Genomic DNA, 24888 nt, shown 5'->3' with positions numbered 1-24888 from the left:
ATGAGCGAACAATCACATTTAACATGGTGTTACTAAATAGTGATCACTGTATCCCACCGGTGCTGTAGATGGAGATCTACTTAATTTCTTTTGCAGAGTTGAATATATTCTTTTTCCTGTAGTGTCTTTCATTACTTACATAGTCAGTGTTGCAACTGAATATCACTGGGTCCGTGCAGTGGGTAGCATAGCCTCAGATTACATTATGAATCTATATAGCATCTTGGTGGACTTTACTATTTTTTTGGCGCTTATAATATTTAAAATTACAGTATGTTGATATATGTGCCCAGCCTTTTGGTGTCTGATCTCTTTAAATGAGTTACAATAGTTGTAACATAAATCAGATGCTATTCCATATCTATTGCTATGATTATTAATAATTGTTCTTAACCAGTATTATTGAATAATTGTACACCATCCTTTATCCTCCCCAACTTCACTATGGGATGTTCTATTCCCGTTCAGTTTACAATTTTAACATCGTTGATGGTAAATTATGCATATCCTCATACCCTTGAGACCCTCTTATAACACCTTCAAGTATATTCCTAAACTTACTATATACATGCCTTGTCCAACCCAGTGGTTTATAGACAAAGTCTTTTGCTTGGTGGCTTTGCAGATCCCTCTGAACAAATGTGTGGCTGGTACAGGAACTAAATAGTCTTTGCCATTACTGGAACAGAAACGGTCTGATTCCCATTAGGAAGCTAATGAGATGCACACATGGTGACGTTCCATTCAGCAGAGGAACACTTCACTTCAGGCCTGCACTGGATACAGCAGTCAATCATGGGAGTCCTTGCATTCAACAGCTGTCATCTCATCTCTTTACTTCAGTGGCATTTCACAGTCTGTTTGTGTTAAAGTCCATAAAAACTTTGTTTCTGCAAGAATGCCTGCCCAACCATATCATGGCATCATATTTACTTAGCTGGATTTACAATCTTTGTTTGATTTCGTACTCCTTCCATAAACGAGTCGTACTCCTGGATAAGCCAGTCGTTTCTTCACCAACTGTTATCAGGTATGTGCAGCAGACCAAGAGTCATTAGTACAGCACAGTCACTTTAAATATTCATTCTTAGAACACCACCTTTTCTTCATTGATAAAGCACCACCACTGAGTTGGAGAGGTCTGAACAACCACTAAATTGAGTAGCTAAACTAAAATACTTACTATGCTAAATAAAGAAGGGTGAAGGGTAAAGCAAATACATAACATAAACCAATGCTTTATCAAACATATGTATTATACAATACATAGCACAATTAATGGAAATCCTAGACTCTCAGTTCCCAGTCTCATATCATATATAATAAATAACAGTTAGAGATAAATTAATATGGCAAGTTATTAAATTTTAACAAGGCTAGTGAAAATGTTTCTTTAGTAGGATAATACACTAAACAAAATAAACACATTGCATCAGTTATCCATCACAGGTGTCTTCAATTATAACAAGAAGTTACATATTTGAACTTATGAGTGTTTTCATTTTTGTCTAAAACAATATCTTATAACATCTATACCTATGCTTCACCACCTGAGGCCACAGGTCCGCCATGCCCTCGACCCTCTGCAGTGCTCATACAGGGAGAAGGTGGGAAAGAGGAGAGGAGAAGAGGATGCCATCATCTAGATGCTACACCGATCCCTCTCCCACTTGGACAGAGGCAGTGGTGCTGTAAGAATTATGTTTCTGGACTTCTCTAGCACGTTCAACACCATCCAACCTCTACTCCTTAGGGACAAGCTGACAGAGATGGAACTAAATTCATACCTGACGGCATGGATCGTGGACTATCTTACAGACAGACCTCAGTATGTGCGTCTCGGGAACTGCAGGTCTCACATTGTGGTCAGCAACACAGGAGTGCCGCAGGGGACTGTACTTTCTCCGGTCCTGTTCAGCCTATATACATTGGACTTCCAATACAACTCAGAGTCCAGCCACGTGCAACAGTTTGCTGACGACACTGTTATCATGGGCTGCATCAGGAGTGGGCAGGAGGAAGAGTATAGGAACCTAATCAAGAACTTTGTTAAATGGTGCGACTCAACCCACCTACAAATGAACACCAGCAAAACCAAGGAGCTGGTGGTGGATTTTAGGAGGACCAGACCCCTCATGGACCCCGTGATCATCAGAGGTGACTGTGTGCAGAGGGTACAGACCTATACATACCTGGGAGTGCAGCTGGATGATAAATTGGACTGGATTGCCAATACTGATGCTCTGTGCAAGAGATGACAGAGCCGACTATACTTCCTTAGAAGTCTGGCATCCTTCAACATCTGCAATAAAATGCTGCAGATGTTCTATCAGACGGTTGTGGCGAGCGCCAGCTTCTACGCGGTGGTGTGCTGGGGAGGCAGCATAAAGAAGAAGGACGCTTCACGCCTGGACAAACTGGTGAGGAAGGCAGGCTCTATTGTAGGCACGGAGCTGGACAATTTGACATCCGTGGCAGAGCTCTTAAGGGGGCTACTCAGAAATGAAGCTGGACAGATGTGAGCTCTTAGTCAATTGCTCTTATTTGCTCAAACCAGACTTCCTAAATCTTTGATCAAGGTTCCTTGTAGTGAGACCTGGCATCCCAGCAAAGGATCTTAAAAAGGATGACTGGATCACCGGTAGTAAAAGCCAAATTCAGACCTTCTCCACATTCATCTTATTCTGTTAAATTCATTGATATTTACCTGAACCATAGTATAATATATAATACTCAGACAAGTGCTGGAAGACTGGCTGGTTATTTGCATTTTATTAAAGTAGTATATTAATGCCTAAGTATTTTGTTACAGTAATTGCTTTAAAAATATAAGCAAAATGTTTTTTGGCTATATACTGTACTAATATTTTTAGACATCTGTGTGAATACTACCTACTATAGTGTTCATCTGATTTTTGTTTTTGTATTTTATTATTTGTTTATCTGTGTTTAATTTAAATTCCATCCATTTTCCAACCCACTGAATCCAAATTCTGGGTCATGGGGGTCTGCTGGAGCCAATCCCAGCCAACACAGAGCGCAAGGCAGAAACCAATCCTGGGCAGGGTGCCAACCCACCACAGGACACACACACACACACACACACTAGGGCCAATTTAGAATCACCAATCCACCTAACCTGCATGTCTTTGGACTGTGGGAGGAAACCAACGCTGACATGGGGAGAACATGCAAACTCCACGCAGGGAGGACCCGGGAAGCGAACCTGGGTCTCCCTACTGCAAGGCAGCAAAGCTACCACTTCGCCACCATGCTATACAATTTAAATTTCATGATACTTGTAAATACAGTAATCCCTCACTTCGACTTTCACAGCTTCACTCTATCACGGATTTTATATGTAAGCATATTTAAATAAATATCGCAGATTTTTTGCTGGTTCGTGGGTTTCAGTGGAAAATGGGTCTTTTAATTTCTGGTACATGCTTTCTCAGTTGGTTTGCCCAGTTGATTTCATACAAGGGACGCTATTGGCAGATGGTTGAGAAGCTACCCAATCAGAGCACGTATTACGTATTAAATAAAACTCCTCAAATATATTGTGATCAGGGGGGCTGTTCGCACCCCTAGAGGATACGAACGCTCCTCAAAAAACATTGAAAGACTACCTTCACATTACTCTCTTCCTTGCTGTGCTTACTTGTGGCTGCTATTTTGCGCAATATGCTTCCTACATGGTGCTTCGCATACTTAAAAGCCCAAACAGCACCTATTGATTTTTGATTGTTTGCTTTTCTCTCTCTCTCTTGCTCTGACATTCTCTGCTCCTGACGTAGGGGGTGTGAGCAGGGGGGGCTGTTCGCACCCCTAGAGGATATGGACGCTCGTCTAAAAAATGATGAAAGACTACCTTCACATTGCTACCTTCCTTGCTGGGCTAACTTGTGGCTGCTTTCTCAAGCGATATGCTTCCCGCATGGTGCTTCACATACTTAAAAGCTCGAACAGCACCAATCGGTTTTTGATTGTTTGCTTTTCTCTTTCTCTCTCTCTCTCTCTCTGACATTCATACTTAAAAGCCCAAACATCCCTATTGATTTTTGATTGTTTGCTTTTTTCTCTCTATCTCTCTGACATTCTCTGCTCCTGACGCGCACTCCTTTGAAGAGGAAGATATGTTTGCATTCTTTTAATTGTGAGACGGAACTGTCATCTCTGTCTTGTCATGGAGCACAGTTTAAACTTTTGAAAAAGAGACAAATGTTTGTTTGCAGTGTTTGAATAAAGTTCCCATTTCTCTACAACCTCCTGTGTTTCTGTACAAAACTGTGACCCAAGCGTGACAATATAAAAATAACCATATAAACATATGGTTTCTACTTCGTGGATTTTCACCTGGCTCTGGAACGCAACCCCCGCGATGGAGGAGGGATCACTGTATATGTGCAATACTCTGTAAATGAAAGTGTTCTGAATAAAGATAAATAATAAATTAATCTTGATAAATCTCATGATAGCATGACTTCCTGGGCTGGTGTCTGCCTTGTTCCTGTTGCTGGCAACATGCACTGATTTAATGGCATCGGTCATGAAAATTAAGTTAATATGCCCTATGATGGATTACCGCCATGTCAAAGGACAATACTTTTCTTAGTCTGATAGACTTTGGTTCTCGCCGACTCTGTATTAGAAAAAGCAAGTTTTGCAAATGAATGAATGAATGGATTTATACAACATCCTGAGTCCACATTCCCAGCACGACCTCTGCAACATAAAAAGAAAGAACCAGTGGGAACATTCAATGTCCAGTTTAGTCCCCAAAGTGGTCCCCACACACAGGAGTACCATGTGGGATAATGTCAACATCAATGTCCCCTTTACCTACAATAAAAACACCATCCACGCTGTTTCTTAAAACAGGTAGGAATCGATTGGACCCCACCACTTCCTGTTCAACATACTCACATGAGTCTCCCTGATTGGACAGAGTGTCCCCTGACGTATACAACAGGGGCAGGGACCCAAACTCATGAGGCAGGGGCTGGCAGCTCTGATTGGCTGTCCCCATTTTGTCTTGAGCATCATTCCCACTTGAGGGGCCTCCCAGTTTCATATGTGGCCATTGGATGATCTGGGACACTGTTGATGAATGAGTGGCCCCTCACTGTCTGTGTGGCCTTGATCACCTTGGATGTATATTTTTCTTTTTCTTTTTTGTGTTTGTTGGAGCACATCCTACTCGACATCCAATCACGTAATTGTATTACAGTCTTTGTTTTCAGTTGGTGTTCCAAACTTGTCAAACAACTTGCATTTTTCTATAAAATAGAGTACAATGAGATTGGAACACAATGAGCAATATGAAATATTATCCTAAAATGCATATCTGTGTTCTTAGCTATTGCCCACCCTATGCAGCATTTTTGTAATTATATTATTTCAGTTACTGTATATACTTTAGAGTTTGCTAGTTAATACATTTTTAATTACCGTAATTAACTGTAATTACTGTAAATAATGTGTGATCTTTGACTCTACTATTGAGAGCATTAATATATATTGTGATCGCTGCCGCACCCTTCAGAAATCCCCTCTTAAACATTTTTTTAATGGAAAAGAAACACACTCTTTCAGTACCTCTTTGTGGGAGCAGCTGCTGGCTTGCCGGGGGACGTGCTCCTCATGCGGGGCTATGAACATTTCAAAGTTCACACCACGGCCATCCTGAGGTCTCTCACTTTCCTATATCTCTTCCCCCAGACTCCCTCCACTCTGGGTGCTGCTACTGGCCCACTAGATCCCCTTGATGAAGAAGACTTTGTGTTCTTTTGACCAGGAGTCAGGGCCAAGGCGTCAGGTGTTCCTTGTGAGGCCAGATCACCTCTGTAAGGGACCTGTGTTTGTAACTTGCAGAACAGCAACAAAGTTTCTATTCCTTGGAAAACCTGCTGAACTCTCCTGTGCAACTTTGTGACCCAAGCTTGACAATATATATAAGGTATAATAACTCTTTTTCCTGTGGGCCTATGCTGGAACCTGAGACTTTGAGGTTTACAGTCTGAATAATCTATATATATATAATCCCTATGTGCGTCCAGGTGTCCGTGTGTGGGTGTCTTCTGGTGAAGTGCGCATGCGCAGGGCACGGTGCGATGCGCGATATTACTGTCAGAGAAAGTTAGAGGCGTTTTACGGAAATACAAACCAGTATTACTGCGAGAGGAAATTAAAGGTACACAATACAGCGATGCATATTACAGCCACATACAAGCCAGTATTACTGTCAGAGGAGATTAAAGGCATATTACCGACGCGCACGCCTGTATTACTGCCAGAGAAAATTAAAGGTATATTACGTATGTACAAGCCAGCGGACATACAAGACGGTATCCTTCAATAAGGCCGCGCACAGGCATCCTTCAATAAGGGCGTGCACAAAAAGGCGAGCCTCAAAAGGGCGACCTCAATTGGGTGCAGCGAATAAAGGCGCGCATAAATAAAGATCTGCACCTTTGTTGCTCTTCACATATTCCAGAGCCATTTGAACTAAATTATCTACGAACGCCTTTATTCGCCGCGCTCAATTGAGGTCGCCCTTTTGAAGCTCGCCTTTTTGTGTGCGCCCTTATTAAATAGAGCTGTACAAGACAGTATTACTGTCACAGAAAATTAAAGACACACAATACACGGCGGCAGCCCACGAAGAACGGTCAGCTCAGCGAGTAACCATCAACAAAAGAAAGGCTGAAAGAAAGAAAAATACGACCAACAAAAAGAATGAGGTCAAAGTCCCTTGCCATTTAATATAGACTGTTCCTACTAATGTTTATGCACTACTGTTCTAGCGCCCGTTATTTTAACGGGCTAAATGACTAGTTTATAATAACTGATTATTTTTAGTTATAGGCTTTGAATGAAATGTAACAAATTTTAAGTGAAGCTACCTATCTTCTTTGGTTTTATTCTGAAACATACACCTCTGAGGATACATGAGAAATATCATTCACGTAACACACGCTAAGTATGCTACTTAGCCCCTGAGGTTTCATTATTGGCCCAAGCCTGAATATTTTTGCCAAACAACTCAGTTTTCTGAAAATCGCACAAAGCAATGGTATTACACATAGATCAACATAAAATATTAAATTATGACAAATGTCCTTGTGTTTTATGTTCTGTGAGCCTCTACACTAAATTAATTCATATAGCTATTACAAAGCATAATCCTTCAAGGTATTGTAATGTTAGAAGCATCCAATGGTGTGAATTGCCACATTACACTGCTTGCAGTATGTGTTACACTGGTGCCACTTTTTCAGGTGTCTGCTGCTGCATTCTGTGACCGCTGTCACCACTGACTCCTCAGCTGCTGTCCATCACCAGCAATGACAGCAGTCACAGTATTCAGCAACAGACACCTGAAACAGCGGCACCATACTGCATACTGCTAGCAAATAGAGCCAAACTATAAGGTAACAGTGGGTTTTGTCAATGTTTACAGCTGATTACCACCCTCTTCCCCTGGATGTCCACTAATGTTGACATCTGCCTCAATTCTATGTGTCGACATAAGTCTACACCCGCTCTGAAAGAGTTAAGCAGCATTTAGCTCTGAGGTTACATATAAAAGGCAACTATTAGCCATAGTCATATTTCTTTCTAAGGGTATATAACATAAAGCTTTGCAAATGATAGTTAGTCAATGCCCAGATATTACAGAAACTTATCAATGAATGTCAGTACAGCCGAATTTATAACTTAAGTGAAAGTAATTTTTAAATATTAATAATAAGTTGGAGTCAGATTATGCATCAAATAATAGCCAGCTAAAAAGGTCTGCTTAAACATCAAAATCACTATATGAAGACATTACATCAGACAAAATATCACAAACTTCTAGATGTTATAAATACACAGCAACAAAGTCAAACAATAAGTAAGAGAAATTGTTTCCTGTGTAGTCCTTTAGCAGTAATAATTTCTCTTTGTTTCTAAGCATAACCAGAATCCTCATTTCATCTAGACTGAATAGAAAAGCTGAGTACCCTGGATCACTTGCTGTGCTCCTAGATATCTGTAGTAATAAAGGGATTTAAAAGGGAACCTTTGCTGAGCCTCGACTGATTTGTTACAATAAATTTCGCAACACTCTACTTTACTTATTAAGAATCCTATAAGGAAAGATATAAACGTTTGCAGTGTTACGCAGCAGGTCCAACGTCCTTAAAAGATATTATTGATTTATGTGTGAATACAGTTAAGCACAGCCCAAACAGCCATTAAATGGATTGAGTTTATTTAATCTCTTCTGTGATATGAAAGTCCATGAATTATACTGAAGCCACAATGGAGTTTGCCGTTCCCTTTCATTTCTTTCCTCATTCCATGAATCAACAGTACATAATATGACAGCCTGCACTGGCAGACGGTAGAAATGAAACTTTCTACAGTTAAGTAATACAGATCTGTCAACAAGAAATAGTGGAAAAGATACTAAAACATGTACTGTATAAATTGTGAGATGTTGTATTTGTATTTTAAGTTTCAGTAATAAATATTTAATATTTGGAACAGAATTGTTTAAAGAAGGTGGTGAAACAAACATAAACTGACTTACAAAAGCACACTGCAAAGGTAAAAATGAACATTGTGCTTATTTAATAATAATGCATGTGAAGTGACACTTGTGCCACATGTTCAGTGAGGGTTGATATGACTTAGAGATTTATGTTACGTTTAGCTGTGTAAGCCCATGCTGTAAAAAGCCTGGGCTCCTAGAAACCATGGATTCTGGCACTTCAATCAATCAATCACATCGGTTGTGGATTAGCGGCTCCTCGGCTGTTTCATTTTGCTGTCATGCTCACCTCCGTTGTCTATCAGCGGCTAAGCACATTTTTCTCTCCTCGGAGGTTTCATGTTGCTGATGTGCTCGCCTCACTTGTGTATTAGTGACAGCAGTTTCTTTCTTTCTTTGAGCTTCATGCTCTAGCCTCTGACTTCCAGGGCCAGACAAACACACACACTTCCACCCGTAGACATTTATATATAAGATGGTTTGGTTTGAGACTTGGGACACTCATCTTTTGAATATGTTTTCAGGCAGGTCATTATTTTTCCCTAAGACGTGTTATTTTTTGGTTCCTGCAATTTGTCCCAGTATTTCTGAAAGTCATCTTCTGCATGAAATGTATAGAAGTGGACAAGTGTAAAATTCAGGCTTGGTTCTCAATTCACAACTTTTGTTGCAAGAAAAGTTTTCAGGCTTCCTTTAAGGCTGCAATGGGGAAAGTGAGTACAGTCCAGCGTTTTTCAACCTTTAAGTTTTTGTGACCCGAGTTTTCATAAGAGTTTTAATCACGCCTCCCTAATGTTTTTTAGAAACCATAATAAAATTTATTCCTATATTTTTTGCTGCCGATACACCACTACAAGTTTAAAATTTCCCTATGAATAGCGAAATTACGCCACATATGGCAACATTCGTGCCCCATTTTTTGTTAGGGGGGCGCGCCCCACAGATTGAGAACCGCTGGTATAGGCAATGAATGAATTTAAAATTTACACCATAAACCAGTAATGCTCAATTCCATTTCTGATCAGTCATATTGGCTGCAGGTTTGACTGAAATCTCTCATTTCATTTGAGGGTGATTTGTATCTTATGTAGAAGTATATATACAGTATTTTTATTTCAGTAGAAGCAGGCTATAATTCTAACCTATTCATACTCTTAATGAAACTTAACTGTCATTTAAGTAGTCTGCTATTTCCTAGTTTACATTCTATAATTCTTGTACTAATCACAAAGCAGATATTGATGAAAATGACAACAGAGAGCAGTGTCACACACATGCGCATGGGAGGCAGCTAGAAGGACCAAAAGAAGGTAATTCAACACCAGGCCAGGGGATGGCGGCGTGATGTAAACCTTTCTTTTTTATCTCTGCAGACCAAACATGGGAGTTTCTGATGCCGCCATTTCCGATTCTGTCCCGAGGACATCACTTCCAGTTCCCTCCTGATGACGTCACTTCCACCGACCTGCTTTAAAAGCATGACAACCTTCATTTTTATTCATTTCTGTTTTGGATTCAACTCCTGTACACAACTGTACAACATATTTGCCTTTTTGCAGCCAGGATTAAGTATATGGGTGGCTGCCCCAAACCTTTTTGTGTGTCAAGGCTATTCATTTCACAGTAGCTACCTCTGTTTTTATGCATGTGTGCTTATTATAAAGCATCAGTTTAAAACATAAAGGCTGATCAAAATAAATCATAGCACAAATGTTAACTTGTAAATTCTGAAAATGTAATCACACTTTGTTAAATATAAAGAGTTCTAAAATGGTCAACAAATTCTTCGAATAATGTTTGAATTGACACAGAGAAGGCATACACTAAAGAATGATGCACTCTCTCACAGCCTGTGTATCTTTATGTGATGCTGAGTTGGAAATATGACATTTATTTGTGTAGCTTCACTTACTTGTAACAGGGCAATTTAAAGTTTGTAATTAACCTTATTGTCATGTCTTAGCCAGCACGTCTCCACTGGCTGGGGTTTAAAGTGATGTTTCATGTTTGTTTCATGTTATTTTATGCCATTTATTTGTATTAATGTGTTCTTTGTGTTCATTTATAAGCAATTGTGGCCTTGATTATATTCCTTGTTTTTTGTGGGTGGTTCCCCAAGGGGCAAGGCTACCTGCCAATCACTGCCAGGAATGGCCCTCCATCTTATTTAAGAGAGGGCTTCCCATAGTTCCTCTTGGTTCATTGAATGCACTAGGAGTGGAGTGTTTTCTTACGTTTCTGTGCTTTGTGATTGCTTTGTGATTTTCTGGATTTTCAGCCCTTGCTCTGTTTTTTGACCTTACCTATGGATTCATATTGGGACTGTGTTATTGTTATTTTGAACCTCTGATCTCTTTTTTGACCACAATTTTTGGATTCTGCTTTGGAACTTTGTTTACTGTGTATCACCTTGCCTTTTCAGGCATCTCCTTGTGCTCTTCAGAGCTTTCAAGCTTGTATTGTCTTTTGGTGAAAATAAACCTTTTATTGTATTAAGAATCGTCTTGGCCCTTTTTTGTTTCTAGTCAGGGTGTTTTGACAGTGTTCTAGTGGGCAACCTTGGAATTGTTTTTGTAGCTGTGCTTTTTTGAACTCATGCATCTTCATGACCCTAATGTTATATTAAACTATAAGGTTAGTTAAGAATATGTTTTTATTTTACATTTTTAAACCATCTTATTTTATTCAAGATCTCAGGGGGCTACAGCCTATCCCAACAGTACTGGGCAGGCAAGGCAGAAAACAGTCTTGGACAGGACCAGAACTACAAACACAGGTAGAACAAAAAGATAAATCCACACATCCAGTAGTCCTTCAGGTATGGAATAGCCTACCCCAGGTCTAAATCGTGGATTCAATTTGTAATTTATCCCTATCAAATATCAATTTTGTGATTTCCTGGAATACCATTTTTCCCTTTAGCTCTGAAGTTGGATAAATGTGACATTCATTCATCTAAACCATCTGTACTGTTTCAATTAACAAATATGAGGTGAGACACAAAAATAACTGGACTGCGCTTGGGGCTTTACCTGGAAAACCGTCTGGAGGTCAGCCGATTTTGAATCATAGACCTATATCTCCTCCTACACGCCCTCTCAAACCGTCGACCGGCTAGGTATATCCTGCGAATAGCCCAGTCAGCACATGAGTTGTCGCAATAATGTCAGGTGAAAAAATCAAACAGCAAGTCAGCATCAAATTTCTCACAAATTTTCTCTTTTTCTGTAAAGCAGTTTTTGACTAACTAAAACATTCCTGTCCTCAATCATCCTTCCTATTCGCCCGATAAAGTGCCCTGTGATTTTTACTTGTTCCCGAAAATCAAAAGTGACCTGAAGGGAACACATTTTTCTTCAATGGATGACTTGAAGACAGAAGCAGCAAGACTGTTGAAGAGCCTCAAGCAAGAATCTTCCAGCACTGTTTCATTCAATGGAAGACACGTATGGAGCGGTGTAGAGATCGGGAGGGGGAGTATATAGAAGGTGACAATGTTTAGAATACTGTAATTCATTAATACATATTGGTTTTTTTTTTACCAATCTGGTTATTTTTGTGTCTCACCTCGTATGCTTAGAATGAGAGAAAGAAAGTGCTCAACACTAATCATTGAAATACCTCATTTTACTTAAATGTTGTTTCTCACAATTCAATTAAAAATGAAACAGTTACTCTGCCATTCAAAGTTTATTTCATATAGCAGTTTTTACAGCAGTCACAATGAAAAACTAACAATTTGAGCATTGTAAAAGAAGGATTTTAAGAAGTTTCGTTTAAGGTTATAGTAACAAGAGCATTGTTAGTCAACTGCTTTCTTGTTTGAGTGGACACTTTATGGAACCAAACAACTTGCACATTTGTATAAAATATCACTACCTTATTAAACTAAACAATTCCTAATGGACAGGCAAATTGAAGACATTCACTTGTGCTTTGCCTAGAAAAATGCCACCAAGTCCTCTGCAGATGGACATACAATTGTGAAATACCCAACTGTGGAACTGCAAGAAGACTATACAATAGGCTTCCTTCAGTTGTTTTCTATAGGAGTGAAAATCTTTTTTGTAAGGGAGTTACATATATCCGTTCTTTAGCACTGTGTCTCTTTGTCTGAATATCTCCACTATTAGGAGGAAGGATATAGCAGGTTGAATAATGACTGACTGACTGATAAATGATAAGTAGTAGTATAGCAGTAATTTAGAAGGAACATATCACCATGGAGCATGTTCTTTCTACTCCTTACAATATTACAAGTGTGTGGGCATTATTGATAAACACAAGCAAGAAGTCCCAGAAGACATATCTCACCAGGTCAGCTATCCAGTGTTTTTTTAGACTGCTTATAGCAGTACAAGGTGAAAAGAATTATGCCATCTAGTATTGTGGTATTGGGCGCAAGCAGCAACAATCTCTGTAAGGGTAGTTTGAAGACTGGCATCATAAGACTATGAGCCAGACTATGTGAGTAGTGGGCTGCAATCCATGGTGTTTTCCCAACTGATGTAATAGAATTAAAACATAGTTGTCATCATTTGTCATCAGTTTTTTATATTTTTTATGTGTCCATTTTGAATATGATCTGGATTGAAGTTACCTCCCCAGATATCAGATGTCTCTCAAACTTGTTGTACTTTAAGATGTAATGTCAATGATTCTGGCATTCCTAGATATAATGGCTTGTAAGCCAGTTACAGTATTGTAAAGATTATTCAGTAACTGGCAAGAAATGTAGTAGATCCTGTGCCAGAGTGCGAAGAATTTAGTAAAATAATGTTTAAAATAGTTTTTCTGACTTTTTCTTATGACCTCTTCATATTCTTACCGAAGCTGATTGTCAAAATTAGGAAAATGATGCTTATAGTAAAGTCTAACTAATAATAAAAAGTATAAGCAAGAATTAACACAGAAATTAATAACATTGCATACATTAAAGTTATATATTTAAAGTAGATTAAAAAAATGCAGAACATACAAAAAGTGTACGGCAATCAGAATCCATTAAAGTAAACATGTATGAACATAGTAAGTTATAAGCAAAATAATACAATAATATATAATAATAAAAAATAAAAAACACGCTGTCACTGTCCTGCTCCACTGACCGACTGAGGAGATCGTTCCTCCCCCAAACTAGGCAACTCTTCAGTTCCACCCGGGAGGGATAAACGTTAACATTATTCAAAGTTATTGTCTGTTTTTACCTGCATTTTTATTACCCTTGTGGGACATGGCCGGCTTTTTATCCTGGCCAATACCCCAGGCTGCCAGGTGGAGCCCTGCCTGCAACATAGAGGTGCCCAGAGTTCCAGCAGGGCATCATGGACAGTGGCGTAGTCGGCAGGATACTCTAGCGTCTTTTGCAGAGGACCTGTTTATAAATTTTCTGTGGGCAGAGAACCCCAAGAGGACAGACGTGCTTCCGGGGTGAAGAAGAAGAGTTTTTATCTGACCCGGAAGTGTTCCAGGTCAAGTGGACAGAGAGGGCGAAACACTTCCGGGTCAAGGACTATAAAAGGACTGTGGGAAAGCCCAGACGCTGAGCTGAGCTGGGTGGAAGGGTGGCAACGCCTCTGGGAGTGTGGAGGATTGTATTGATTGATTATTGGTAATTTATGAGTATCGTGGAGTGGAGTGTGCTTTGTGCACGTTATTGTTCAAATAAAAATAGTATTTGGACTTTTACCTGGTGTCTGGAGTCAGGTCAGAGGGTTCAAGAGGACGACAGCGACCTCTATCTGTCACACCCTTTAATTTAATATTGTTTTTTTGTATCCGTATGCTGCTGCTGGAGTATGTGAATTTCCCCTTGGGATTAATAAAGTATCTATCTATCTATCTATCTATCTATCTACTACAGTAATCCCTCATTTATCGCGGGGGTTACGTTCCAGAGCCCCCCGCGATAGGTGAAAATCCACGAAGTAGCGACCTATATTTATTTTATTATTTATACATATTTTAAGGCTTTATAAACCCTTCCCACACTCTTATAAACCTTTCTCACTCTCTTGTTAACCTTTCCCACACTCTTATAAACACTTCCTATGCTCTTAAACACTTTCTGCATTCTTAAACACCGCAGACCAACACTGCACACTGCACGCAGCGATCAAACGTCGATGTGTCTGCACTTGCTTTGTGAAGGGGGGCAGCTGAACTCTCAGCAGAGCAGAAATGGACTTGGTGCTGCTTCTGCCAAAATGCCTGCTTGTCGCTCTGCGCGTTCGGAAGGAGGAGGAGGAATGGGGGTGTGTGAGGGCTGAACGCACGTTCGCTCAAACCCCCCCTCCGCGGAGGCGCACGCTCCTGCCACTTCACATTGTCAAGGGGGTGGGGAGCAGAATGAACGCTAAGGAGAAGTGGACTTTGTGCTGGCTTTGTGCTGCTTGTCGCTCTGCGTGTCAATAATTTAAAAGCCTGTACATCACCTATTTTCCTGTCTCACTGTCTTGTCTTGCGTGAAGTTAAAATGTTTTATAATAGTGAGATGTTACTCATATCCTTAGCCCGACATCCACATATCATATGTGTTAACAAAGTGTGTTTTATAAGTTTACATGTGTTTGAAGCATGTGGGATGGGTATTTTAAGGCTTAAACTATAAAAATGTTTATTTATATGGTCTTTCTATATCGTGGATTTTCTCCTGTTGCTGATGGGTCTGGAACATAACTTCCGCGATAGGCGGGCAATCACTTGTATTTAAAAACCCGCGAAGTCGTGAATCCGCGAAAAGTGAACCGCAAAGTAGCGAGGGAATACTGTATACCAAAACAAGTTTATTTTTTTGTTATCTACTTTAAACATATAACTTTGTTATATAGATTATTCTTACTTTCTTTATTAATTCCTTATTAATTACTCATTGTTATTAGTTAACATCATCATATTTCCATTTTCTTTGCCTTTTTTCCATAGGCATTCCCATTTTGGTTGTTGGTTTGTATGGGTTCCTTCTTATTGTTTACACCTTGTAGCTAATGACACGCATTGTGACCTATAATATCATTTTACATAGCCTAGCATCCAAACTTTAAAATTATTACCATAAACACTTCAGAAAGTAAAGCAATCAGTAAAGGAAAGGTTAACAGGAATTTTGATTTTGATCTTGTCTGGTTTTTGGCTTCTGCGTTATATTTTGGCTTAAAATACTCCATGCACTGACCTAAACATTCACTGACTTATCTCTTGTTCTTAGGCCTCTTTATGTGTCTCTTTTATGCACCATTATATTAAATACAAACATATTCGTAGGGGAATGTCTCTATGCTGCTTGACCTGAAACAACAATAACATTTATTTCTATAGCACATTTTCATACAAAAAAATGTAGCTCAAAGCGCTTTACAAGACATCAAAGGGAACTACAGGTTTGTGCCATGGTTACACTTGTTAACTCGCAATTGTTGGCACCAAAGTTTGATTTCTGAATGGGTCAGTGTGGAGTCTGCACATTTCATTAAATTCTTGTGTAACTGAAACATCCTATAATTTTATTCTCAGCAACTAAGAAATTGAATTTTATGTGATAATTCTGATTACACCGTTTGTTTGACCTGCTCCTTCCTGCTGACCTAATTTCGTAAGTACAGCTAATTCTTGGCATTTTGATTACTGCCATGACTAAAATAAAATATAAATGATAAAACAGAGCACAACTAACAGAATTCCAAGTAAAGTATCTGAAGAAGAAAATGAAGTTGAAGGCATGATTTGCTTTTTATCCAAAGTTTGTTTATATAGAATGGCTAACTCCCTACTCTTTTTAAAGTCCTCATAAAGGCCTCTATACGAATCCAGCTCACTCCTCCACTCGCCCGCTATCTTCCTTATTGCTTTTGCAAATACATTTTTTTGACCTTTAGCAAGGTCATAACCATTTGAGCAGATGTTGATAATATCTACCCCAATAAAAACGCCACTTAAAACTCCGCCAGCTATTGCAGCAGACCGTGATGCAATAGCTGCTGCATCTGCAGCGCCATCCACAGCTCTGCCTATAGCTGCGGCACCGTCACTTGCTGCATCTGCCATTCTGGCTATGTCATCAACAATCAGAGGAGCCCGTGAAGCTATTTTTACAGTAACAGAAGCTACCTTTATAGCAGCATCAGATTTATCTGAATCTTTGTTTAAATCATCATTACCTGCATTGTCTGTTAAACGTTCAATTCCTAAAAAATCTCGTATTTCATTCAAAGCTGTGGTATATTTCTCAAGGAGTTTCTTGACCTTTTCCTTGTCTTTTCGATTAAGGACTGTCTCAGTAATCCCTGTACCTAACCCTGCAGCTCCAGCTGCTACTCCCACCCCAGTTCCGACAGCAGTGAGGATAGTAGATGCCCCAAAAGTGACTGGAGCCAATGCCAGACCAATGATGCACAACACACCGCTAATCACACCTGCGGTGCTCCCTGCCACACTGACAATGGCAGCATTCTTCTTCACTGTGTCCATCTCATCTGCAGTTTTCTCAATTTCTCCTAAACAGCAGTGTAGTTCCTCCTCTGTTGCTTCAAATAGCATCCTGAAGACATCAGAAATGTCTGAATATATGATATTGCACCTGATTGTGGGATCTTCCCTGTAATGAGATAAAAATGCAGAAGTCTTATGAAAATTTAAAGCATTAAAGTACAAAATATCATGTGCTGATTAAGTGAATTACTGAAAATTTTGCTTTCTTGCATTCCCCACCAGCCATTTGTTGCAGAACACCAGTTTAATTCAGTTGTAGGGGTTGCAGTGTTTCTGGAAACACTAGACACAAGGCAAAACAGGACATGAAACCAGTCCACCCCATGGCACACTCACTCATATACTCACTCAAAAATCACAGATTATAAGTCAGTTTACATCCACCAGTTCAGTTAACATGCACAAATTTAGGTGTGGGTGGAAACCGAACACCTAATTAAAAGGTTTTTAGAATTTTGCATAGTGATCTTGTTTAAAGTTTATTAAAGTACAATCAGATGCCACTTTATGATGTTCACCTACAATTTCCATGTATTTGTTTAGCTATCTGGAATTATATGTAGCTTTGCACAACTTTGACATAATAGGACTAACAGAAACCTATCTAAATAACAGAGATGGGAAGGAGTATAACACTGTAGTATGGTAACAGATTATTTAGGAAGACAGGAAAAACAGAAAAGTCACTATATATGTTAAACAGGCTCTAGCCCCTTGTGAACCTGCTCAGGATTGAGCTGTCTTTAAAAATTGTATGGTATCATCAATCAATTAGATGATGAGCTCCATCATTGAGAGGCTGTTTAGACATGACTAGACAGCACTAGGGATCAAGACCTTGTATTAGGGGAGGGTTATGAAATGTACATCTTTTAATAATGCTAAAAAGGCAAGTTTAGAGGGTGATATTATAGTCATAGGGGCTAACCGTACAAAACGTGGAGCACAAAAACAGTTTTTTGATGTAAGTAACTTATATTTAAAATCACCAATCAGAGGGAGACCTGTCTAGATTTAGTAATTTGCAATAAGAAGAGGAGGAAGTTAGGAGCACACGCTGATACAGCCCGTTGCCACACCATCCACATGACAAATCAACTCAATATCCCAGATTAGGACCCGAGTGCAGCCATGCAATCGTCGACACCTCAGCACCACACCAGTTCAGGTGGAGTGAAACAGTGTCGAGGTTTTGTTATGGTAGCTGGAGTGCTAATTCTGCCACCAATCTCCAGATTTTTCCCTGCAGGTCAGAGGGCCTACATGCAGGGCTTGATGCAGATTAACGTCATACCCAGGACGGAGAAATTACAGGTTAAGGACCTTGCTCAGGGGCCCAGTGAAGTAGAGTCACTTTTGGCGTTTACAGGATTTGCAATAGTCAGGATAGAAATGAAAGTGTAAAGGTGATTGAGCCATTATGATCTAGTGACGATAATATAATAGATTTAACAGTGTTTTGGCAAAGTGCATATTCTAAAAAAAACAGTTAAATTTAATTTTTAAAAGGCAAACTTTGAGCAGTGTGGTGGATGGCCGGGACCCTTGCCTGGCCAAAATGCCAAACTATGGAAGGACCCAGGGAAAAAGGATTGCCGGGACAGTTTCTTGCCTGGGCCGATAGAAGGCAGCCCCCTTGGTTTTCAGTGAGGCCATGGGTTATAAGCATGGAGGCTCAACCCTGTTGGAACCCGTGGTAACCGCCAGGAGGCGCATGGACCTTTCCAGGGCCTTATTTGGTCACACCTGGAAGTGTGGCTGGAAGAAGCTCGTTAGACACCTGGAGTCCATCCAGGTGCCTTATAAAAAGGAGCAGCCTCACTCCATGAGGGGCCAGAGTTGGCAGGAGAGGACAAAACCTGAACAGGAGTTGAGGGAGAAGGACTGGCAAGAAGGGACTGAATGGTGTTGGTGTGGTGTGGTGCTGTGCCTTGCGTTGTATAGGTAGATGCTGTAAATAAACGTGTGGTGTGTGGCAAACATGTCTCCTGCCTGTCTGTGCCTGGGTTGTGGTGGCAGAGCACCCCCTAGTGGCTACAACAGATTCAACAAAGCCTCAGTTAAGCTGTGTTTCCCAACAGTTTGTAATTCCAAAAATAATCAATACAACTGAATGCATTATTTATAGATATAAGTACCTAATGGGGCTGTTTACATTTATTATGTGCCCCTTGTTAAAACATAGTGATTGAATCTTACCTGATAATTTGCAGGATCTGAAAATCCAAGAGAATAGTTTGTATACTTTCTTCATCCATTTCTTTTTCCTTTTCTTGTTATAACTATATTTTTCAGTTCCTGGAAGTAAGAAAAAGAATACTGATAGATAGGGAGCTACGATGATGAACATTAACCAAACTAATTTGTGAATGACTTTTTGAAAGAAGGAAAAGCTGATAACATCACAAAAGGTCAATGATATAGCATATTAGCTCCCATTTCGAACTAAACAAAATAATAATAATAATATTTAAAAAAAATATCTTTATGAGATATTGGAATAATTGCTATTAGTGCAAAGAATGACAAATGGTTGTGTTCCTGTACTTTTTTCAATAAAACAATTATTTGTTAACTATGCTGAAGTTCAGATTCCTATCTTTTAATACCACATTTGTTTTGCAAATAATAAAAAAATCAAAGTGTGGCTGACCACATCCATCAATCCATTATCTAACCCACTATACAGGGTCACGGGGGTCTGCTGGAGCCAATCCCAGCCAACACAGGGTGCAAGGCAGGGAACAAACCCCAGGCAGGGTGCCAGCCCACCAAAGGGCTAGGGACAATTTAGAATTGCCAATGCACCTAACCTGCATGTCTTTGGACTGTGGGAGGAAACCGGAGTACCCGGATAAAACCCACGCAGACACGGGGAGAACAAACTCCACACAGGGAGGACCTCGGAAGCGAACCTGGGTCTCCAAACTGCGAGGCAGCAGCGCTTCCACTGCGCCACCATGCCGCCTGGCTGACCACAATTATTATGAGATCAAAAGATTATTTTCTCTCTTTCAAATAACATTATTTCATAAGTGAAAAGCTATAAACTTTTTGTGCCACCTCTGAAAAACACAAGACCCACCCTAAACAACCCACCTTAATTATCTTATGTATATTGTCACACACGTGCGCATGGAAAGCAGCTAAAGGGCTTGAGTAAGGGCAGTTCCGAAGCATACCGGGATGTGGCAGAGTGCACTGACTCTTTTTCTCCCTTTCCTGTAGACCATTCCTGGAAAATTCCACATGGCTCTCTTGATGTCACTTCCGGGACCGAGCCTATGGAAGGAGACCTTGCCGGCTCCGGCCCCTGTGATGTCACGTCCGGCCTCAAACCAATGGCTGAAGACCTTCATGAGCCCAACCCCTATAATCTCACTTCCTGTCTTCCCCTTTAAAAGCCTGCACCTTTTCCCTATTCCCTCAGTTCTGTTTTGGACTCGGTTATGTGCACCTCAGTGCCGTATTCATTTAAACAACTTTTGCAGCCAGGAAACCAATTATACGGGTGGCTGCCCCAAACCTTTCTATGACTCTGTGTTGAGTTTGTGACAATACCTAAATTAAAGAACTGATAATTTCAATACAAATCAACAAATAGGACTCCCACTCTTAAGAAGGAAATTCTAGTATCTTATTATAGAGCAAGAGTAACTCTCACTGTGAAGAAGAGGCTATGAACTAGTGATCTAGATGGTCAATTAAATATACTTGAAGAAAAAGCTTCAATTTAACTTTGATTGTATAGACCAGTGGGTGATGTGGAGGCTATTTTCTTTTTTACTTAACTTGATATTCACAGGCCAATTCAAACCAGTAATTCATTATTTTGTGCATTTAGTTGATTTGTTTCTCAGGTCCTGTATTATTCTCCAGAAATTTGCAAGACCAAGAACACAAACTAGATATACTGTATATATTGTCACACATATAATAATAATAATACCTCTATTGTACTGGCAAGCATAAAATAAGGAAATTTGAACAGTGTTGTATGGTAAGACAAACGCTATTTGAAAATTTTAAACAAAAAGGACTCCACTTTAGTACCTTAAAAGAAATAGTTTTTATATAAGTAGGCTTAGTAGTCATTTATGCTTTTATTAAATACTAGCCAACCCGCGGCGTAGCATACACCGCATAATTATTTATTGATGAGTGAACACTTCCTGAACGACACAGTTGTCCAAATGGGGTGGGTTTGAGGATATAACTGTGAGTGAATGAAAAGATGGAACTCTGGAGAGAGCAACATACAATTGTCCGTGACTGAAAACTGGTTTTGGCAGATACAGGCATATCATTTTGAAAGTTTGTCCCTGCTCCTTATTAATTGTCATTGCAAAGGCCAATCTAACAGGAAATTGTCTGCGTGTAAAAGTAAAAGGCAAATTTGAATCTGATGGGGTCAGGGAAATCCGGGGAATAAGGACAGTTTGTGAGGTAGCAGCTGCGATTGTTTTACACTCCAGTACATTGCGGTGAATGCTGAGAACAGTCAGTCTAGTGCCATTACAGACACTTCTTACTGGCATGAGGTTTCTGAGAAGAATGACGAGTGAACCAATTTTAAGTTTGACTTTATGCGGAGGCATGCCAGTGGGAGTAATGGCTGCCCGGCGGGTCATGGGAATAACGCAGCTGGATCACCAGTCGGCATCGTTTATGGTCGGAACTACGACGGTATGTGATCTTCTTCGAACCTCCGACTTTCGTTCTTGATTAATTAACTTAATTAACTCTTTCAGGGACTGATGTCTTTTGTCGAAATTCAGGGGTAGAGGACGGTAATCCGCTGTAAACTGCGACAAAACTCGCCCTTACATTTAAGCTTGACTCTCTTTGCTAGAAGTAAAGTTAAGTAGCTTTGTTGATTTAATCTCAAGTCCCTGCGTGAGTAGCAAAGAGCAAACAACTTCTAAAACGGCATTGACAGCTGGTGAAAGACTAAATACACCATGGATGTTTCACATATTATCGCTGAATCAGACTGACTTGTCGGACTTGGAAATGGACATTGAATACGAAAGTGAGGTACCAGCATTAGCTGATCGTGGTGCTGAACACGTCTGTGTAGCTGATACGCCTACAGCAGCGTTCACCAGGAAGGACCACCACTTATGATGACAAGAGGTACAAACCATATTGCGTCACACTGTGACTGCCACCACCGCCCAGCTGCTGTGTGAAGGTAGCCAGCCCACCGTGCATTCCTTCTGGCCATTGAGGTGCCCCCACGCAGCCACTGCCTCCAGAAATACCGAACATGTGCCAACAGCAACCACAACACATAGCAACAGACGTTTTATGTTGATTTATGTGTGAAACCATTGCTTTGTGTACTTTCAGAAAACTGAGTTATTTGGAAAAAATATTCAGCCCTAAAAGAGTTAAAACATTCTTGGCAAATGCTTTCGCTCTCGTACGAATTGTTGTCATGCGTGTGCCATGGTCAGCTGCTTAGTGAATTGTTGATGGGCGGGGCTCGGTCTTGCGTGCGTCTTGCTTGCCATGGACTTAGTGAATTATGTATATAGATGTTAAAGATTCAGAAATGCATCATAAATTTTATAAATGTAAGTAATGATAATTGTTAAAGGTAGAACAACTATCCAAAAGATGGTAGTAATGGATCATTATTCATGATCCCAATCTGCCATTACCTGGAAGAAGAAGAAGAAGAAGAAATAATTCATTTGGAACCTGACTTAAGACCAGCATGGACTGACTGTGATATTAAAAGTCATTAGCAGGCTACCAGAGTCCTTTGAATGTCCACTGAAAACTGTGTTTACAATTTTTCTTTCTAAATTTTAGTTACTCACAGTGACACTCACTTTGATGCTTGCCATCTTTTTTTTATAATTACAGACTAAAAGCTGAACAACTTAAATTAAGGTTCAGGATTGCTGGATTGCTGAAGGTTATCCCTAATTAAAGTTGCATCATGCAGCAAAGCATTATTATACCTAAGTTGATATATAGACCTCAGTAGTCCTATTCCACAGCTATCACAACTGGAGTTTAACTTTCTCCACATGTTATGCTCCTCAGATATTCCAGAGATATGAAAATAACATCAATTACAAATTCTAAATTAAAGTGTGATTGTGGTTGTGTTTCTTCATTTTCACCTGTTCATAGAAAAGAGTGACTTAATTTGAGCATGGACTGAATAGATTGCAGTACGTATGGCACATTGATGTCGGGACATGATGACACCATTGTCTTCCACAGTTTTCTCAAGTGAGCTGGTGTTGAGTCTCTCTCTGAATCAGGTGTTTTTTTCTGCTCCACAAATGCTCATTTAGAATGAGATCTTGTGGCTAGCGAGTCACTACGTTAAGATAAACTCAGTTTGATAACTAAGCATGGATCACCATCCATTTGCAACAGACCATTCATTGACATGTACTCCACTACAATGAAGGGAGACACTTTATTTTTGGTGATGCTCAAATCTCCTTATTTATTTGTTTCCCTACTCATACTCAACAATCTGATGTCTCCATAAAAGCACACCATTCACCATTATACTGCCACTAAATTGAAGAAATCGTTCAGGAAAATCCATGTGCTCATAGGCCTTCCATCACTTTCTGGTCATCAGAAACCAGCATATGTAAGCTGAGGAAATGTTGTCCAAATTCCTCTCTGTCAAGTATTCTTATCCTTTTTGATATTTGCTGACAATAGTGGATTTAGGTTCACTCATTAGTAACTATACTCCATTTATGAAGAAATGTAACTTTGTAATTTTTTTATTATACTTTATTTTCCCGAAGGAAATTACTTGGTTTTTCGCATACCCCTTGGGTCAGAGCGCAGGGTCAGCCATTGTACAGCGCCCCTGGAGCAATTGAAGGTTAAGGGCCTTGCTTAAGGGCCCAGCAGAGTAGCATCTCTTTTGGCAGTGATGGAGATTCGAACTGGCAACCTTCAGGATGCCAGTGCAGATCCTTAGCCTCAGAGCCACCACTCCGCCCAAATTATCCTGCGCTTCTTTGGGCACTAGTCTCAAACTGTATTCCTGCTCTTTTAGAATGCATATCTGTGGTTAACTGAATATATTTTAAATGATGGCCTCCTGCAAACACATCAGTACAGTATTCATGTTTACCACATTAAAATCTTCAGTATTACTTATTCTCCCACTCACTTAAACATATAAACAGACATGCACAAGCGATTGACACCTGCATGCTCTATTTAAAATAGCTTTGCCTGCACATATTATGATGTGATTGATTTTTCAGTTACTTATTGGAGAAGGGCAGGTCAACCTGAAAAAGTGCACACTAAGGTAAAATATGTATATAAGTCTGACACGGTTGTCAGTAAGTGCTTGATGTTTATGCCAAAAAACGTCATGTCATACTTTCTTTAAAGCAATATTTGGTATGTCTTGCTGGTCTCTTTCTGTTGGTGAGTTCTTCATAAAGAATCATTTGTAGGATTTTACTGTCTTTAAAAGATTGAACATCCCAAATACATCAGAGGTAATTTCTCCTTAACAAGCTGTACATACTTGGTATCCATATTACTAACCGAGAATGGTAAACCGGATGGCATGGACGATGGGACCATGAGATGTACTGCGCAGGCGCGTACAGCGCGCGTCTCATAAACCACAAGCGAAGCCTTATCCACCGCGCACGAAGGAGTCACGGCCCAAAAACGAAAGAGCTCAAATGACGTGAATGAGTAATGAAGCAACAACGCGCCCATGGCTAACGACTACCGACACAGCCACACAAATAAGAGGACTCTGCGCTGCAGCCCAGATTCAAACGGAAGAGGCTACGGAGGCCCCACGGGTCCATAAAGTACGGAAGGCACAGGCTTCACTGCCATATTGT

The 24888-nt window shown here is 40.0% G+C and overlaps 2 protein-coding genes across 4 annotated transcripts in view; both read right to left on the bottom strand.

Annotated features, from left to right (window-relative positions):
- The window catches only part of LOC114662955 (interferon-inducible GTPase 5-like), a 138471-nt gene that overhangs the window by 20526 nt on the left and 93057 nt on the right, over window positions 1–24888 (bottom strand). The gene's annotated exons all lie outside the window — the stretch shown is intronic.
- The window catches only part of LOC114663014 (apolipoprotein L2-like), a 75450-nt gene continuing 62778 nt past the window's right edge, over window positions 12217–24888 (bottom strand). The window contains exons 4-5 of the mRNA XM_051934464.1: window positions 19226–19324; window positions 12217–17132 (exon numbers count right to left, since the gene is read on the bottom strand). Coding sequence (XP_051790424.1) covers window positions 16172–17132; window positions 19226–19284 — 1020 coding nt within the window. The 5' untranslated portion in view covers window positions 19285–19324 and the 3' untranslated portion in view covers window positions 12217–16171. The remainder of the gene's footprint in view (window positions 17133–19225; window positions 19325–24888) is intronic.

The sequence above is a fragment of the Erpetoichthys calabaricus genome, chromosome 12, assembly GCF_900747795.2.
Source record: "Erpetoichthys calabaricus chromosome 12, fErpCal1.3, whole genome shotgun sequence".
NCBI classification, from domain to species: Eukaryota; Metazoa; Chordata; class Cladistia; order Polypteriformes; family Polypteridae; genus Erpetoichthys; species Erpetoichthys calabaricus.
The sequence above is the reverse complement of the archived record's forward strand: the minus strand, read 5'-3'. Positions and strand labels throughout refer to the sequence as shown.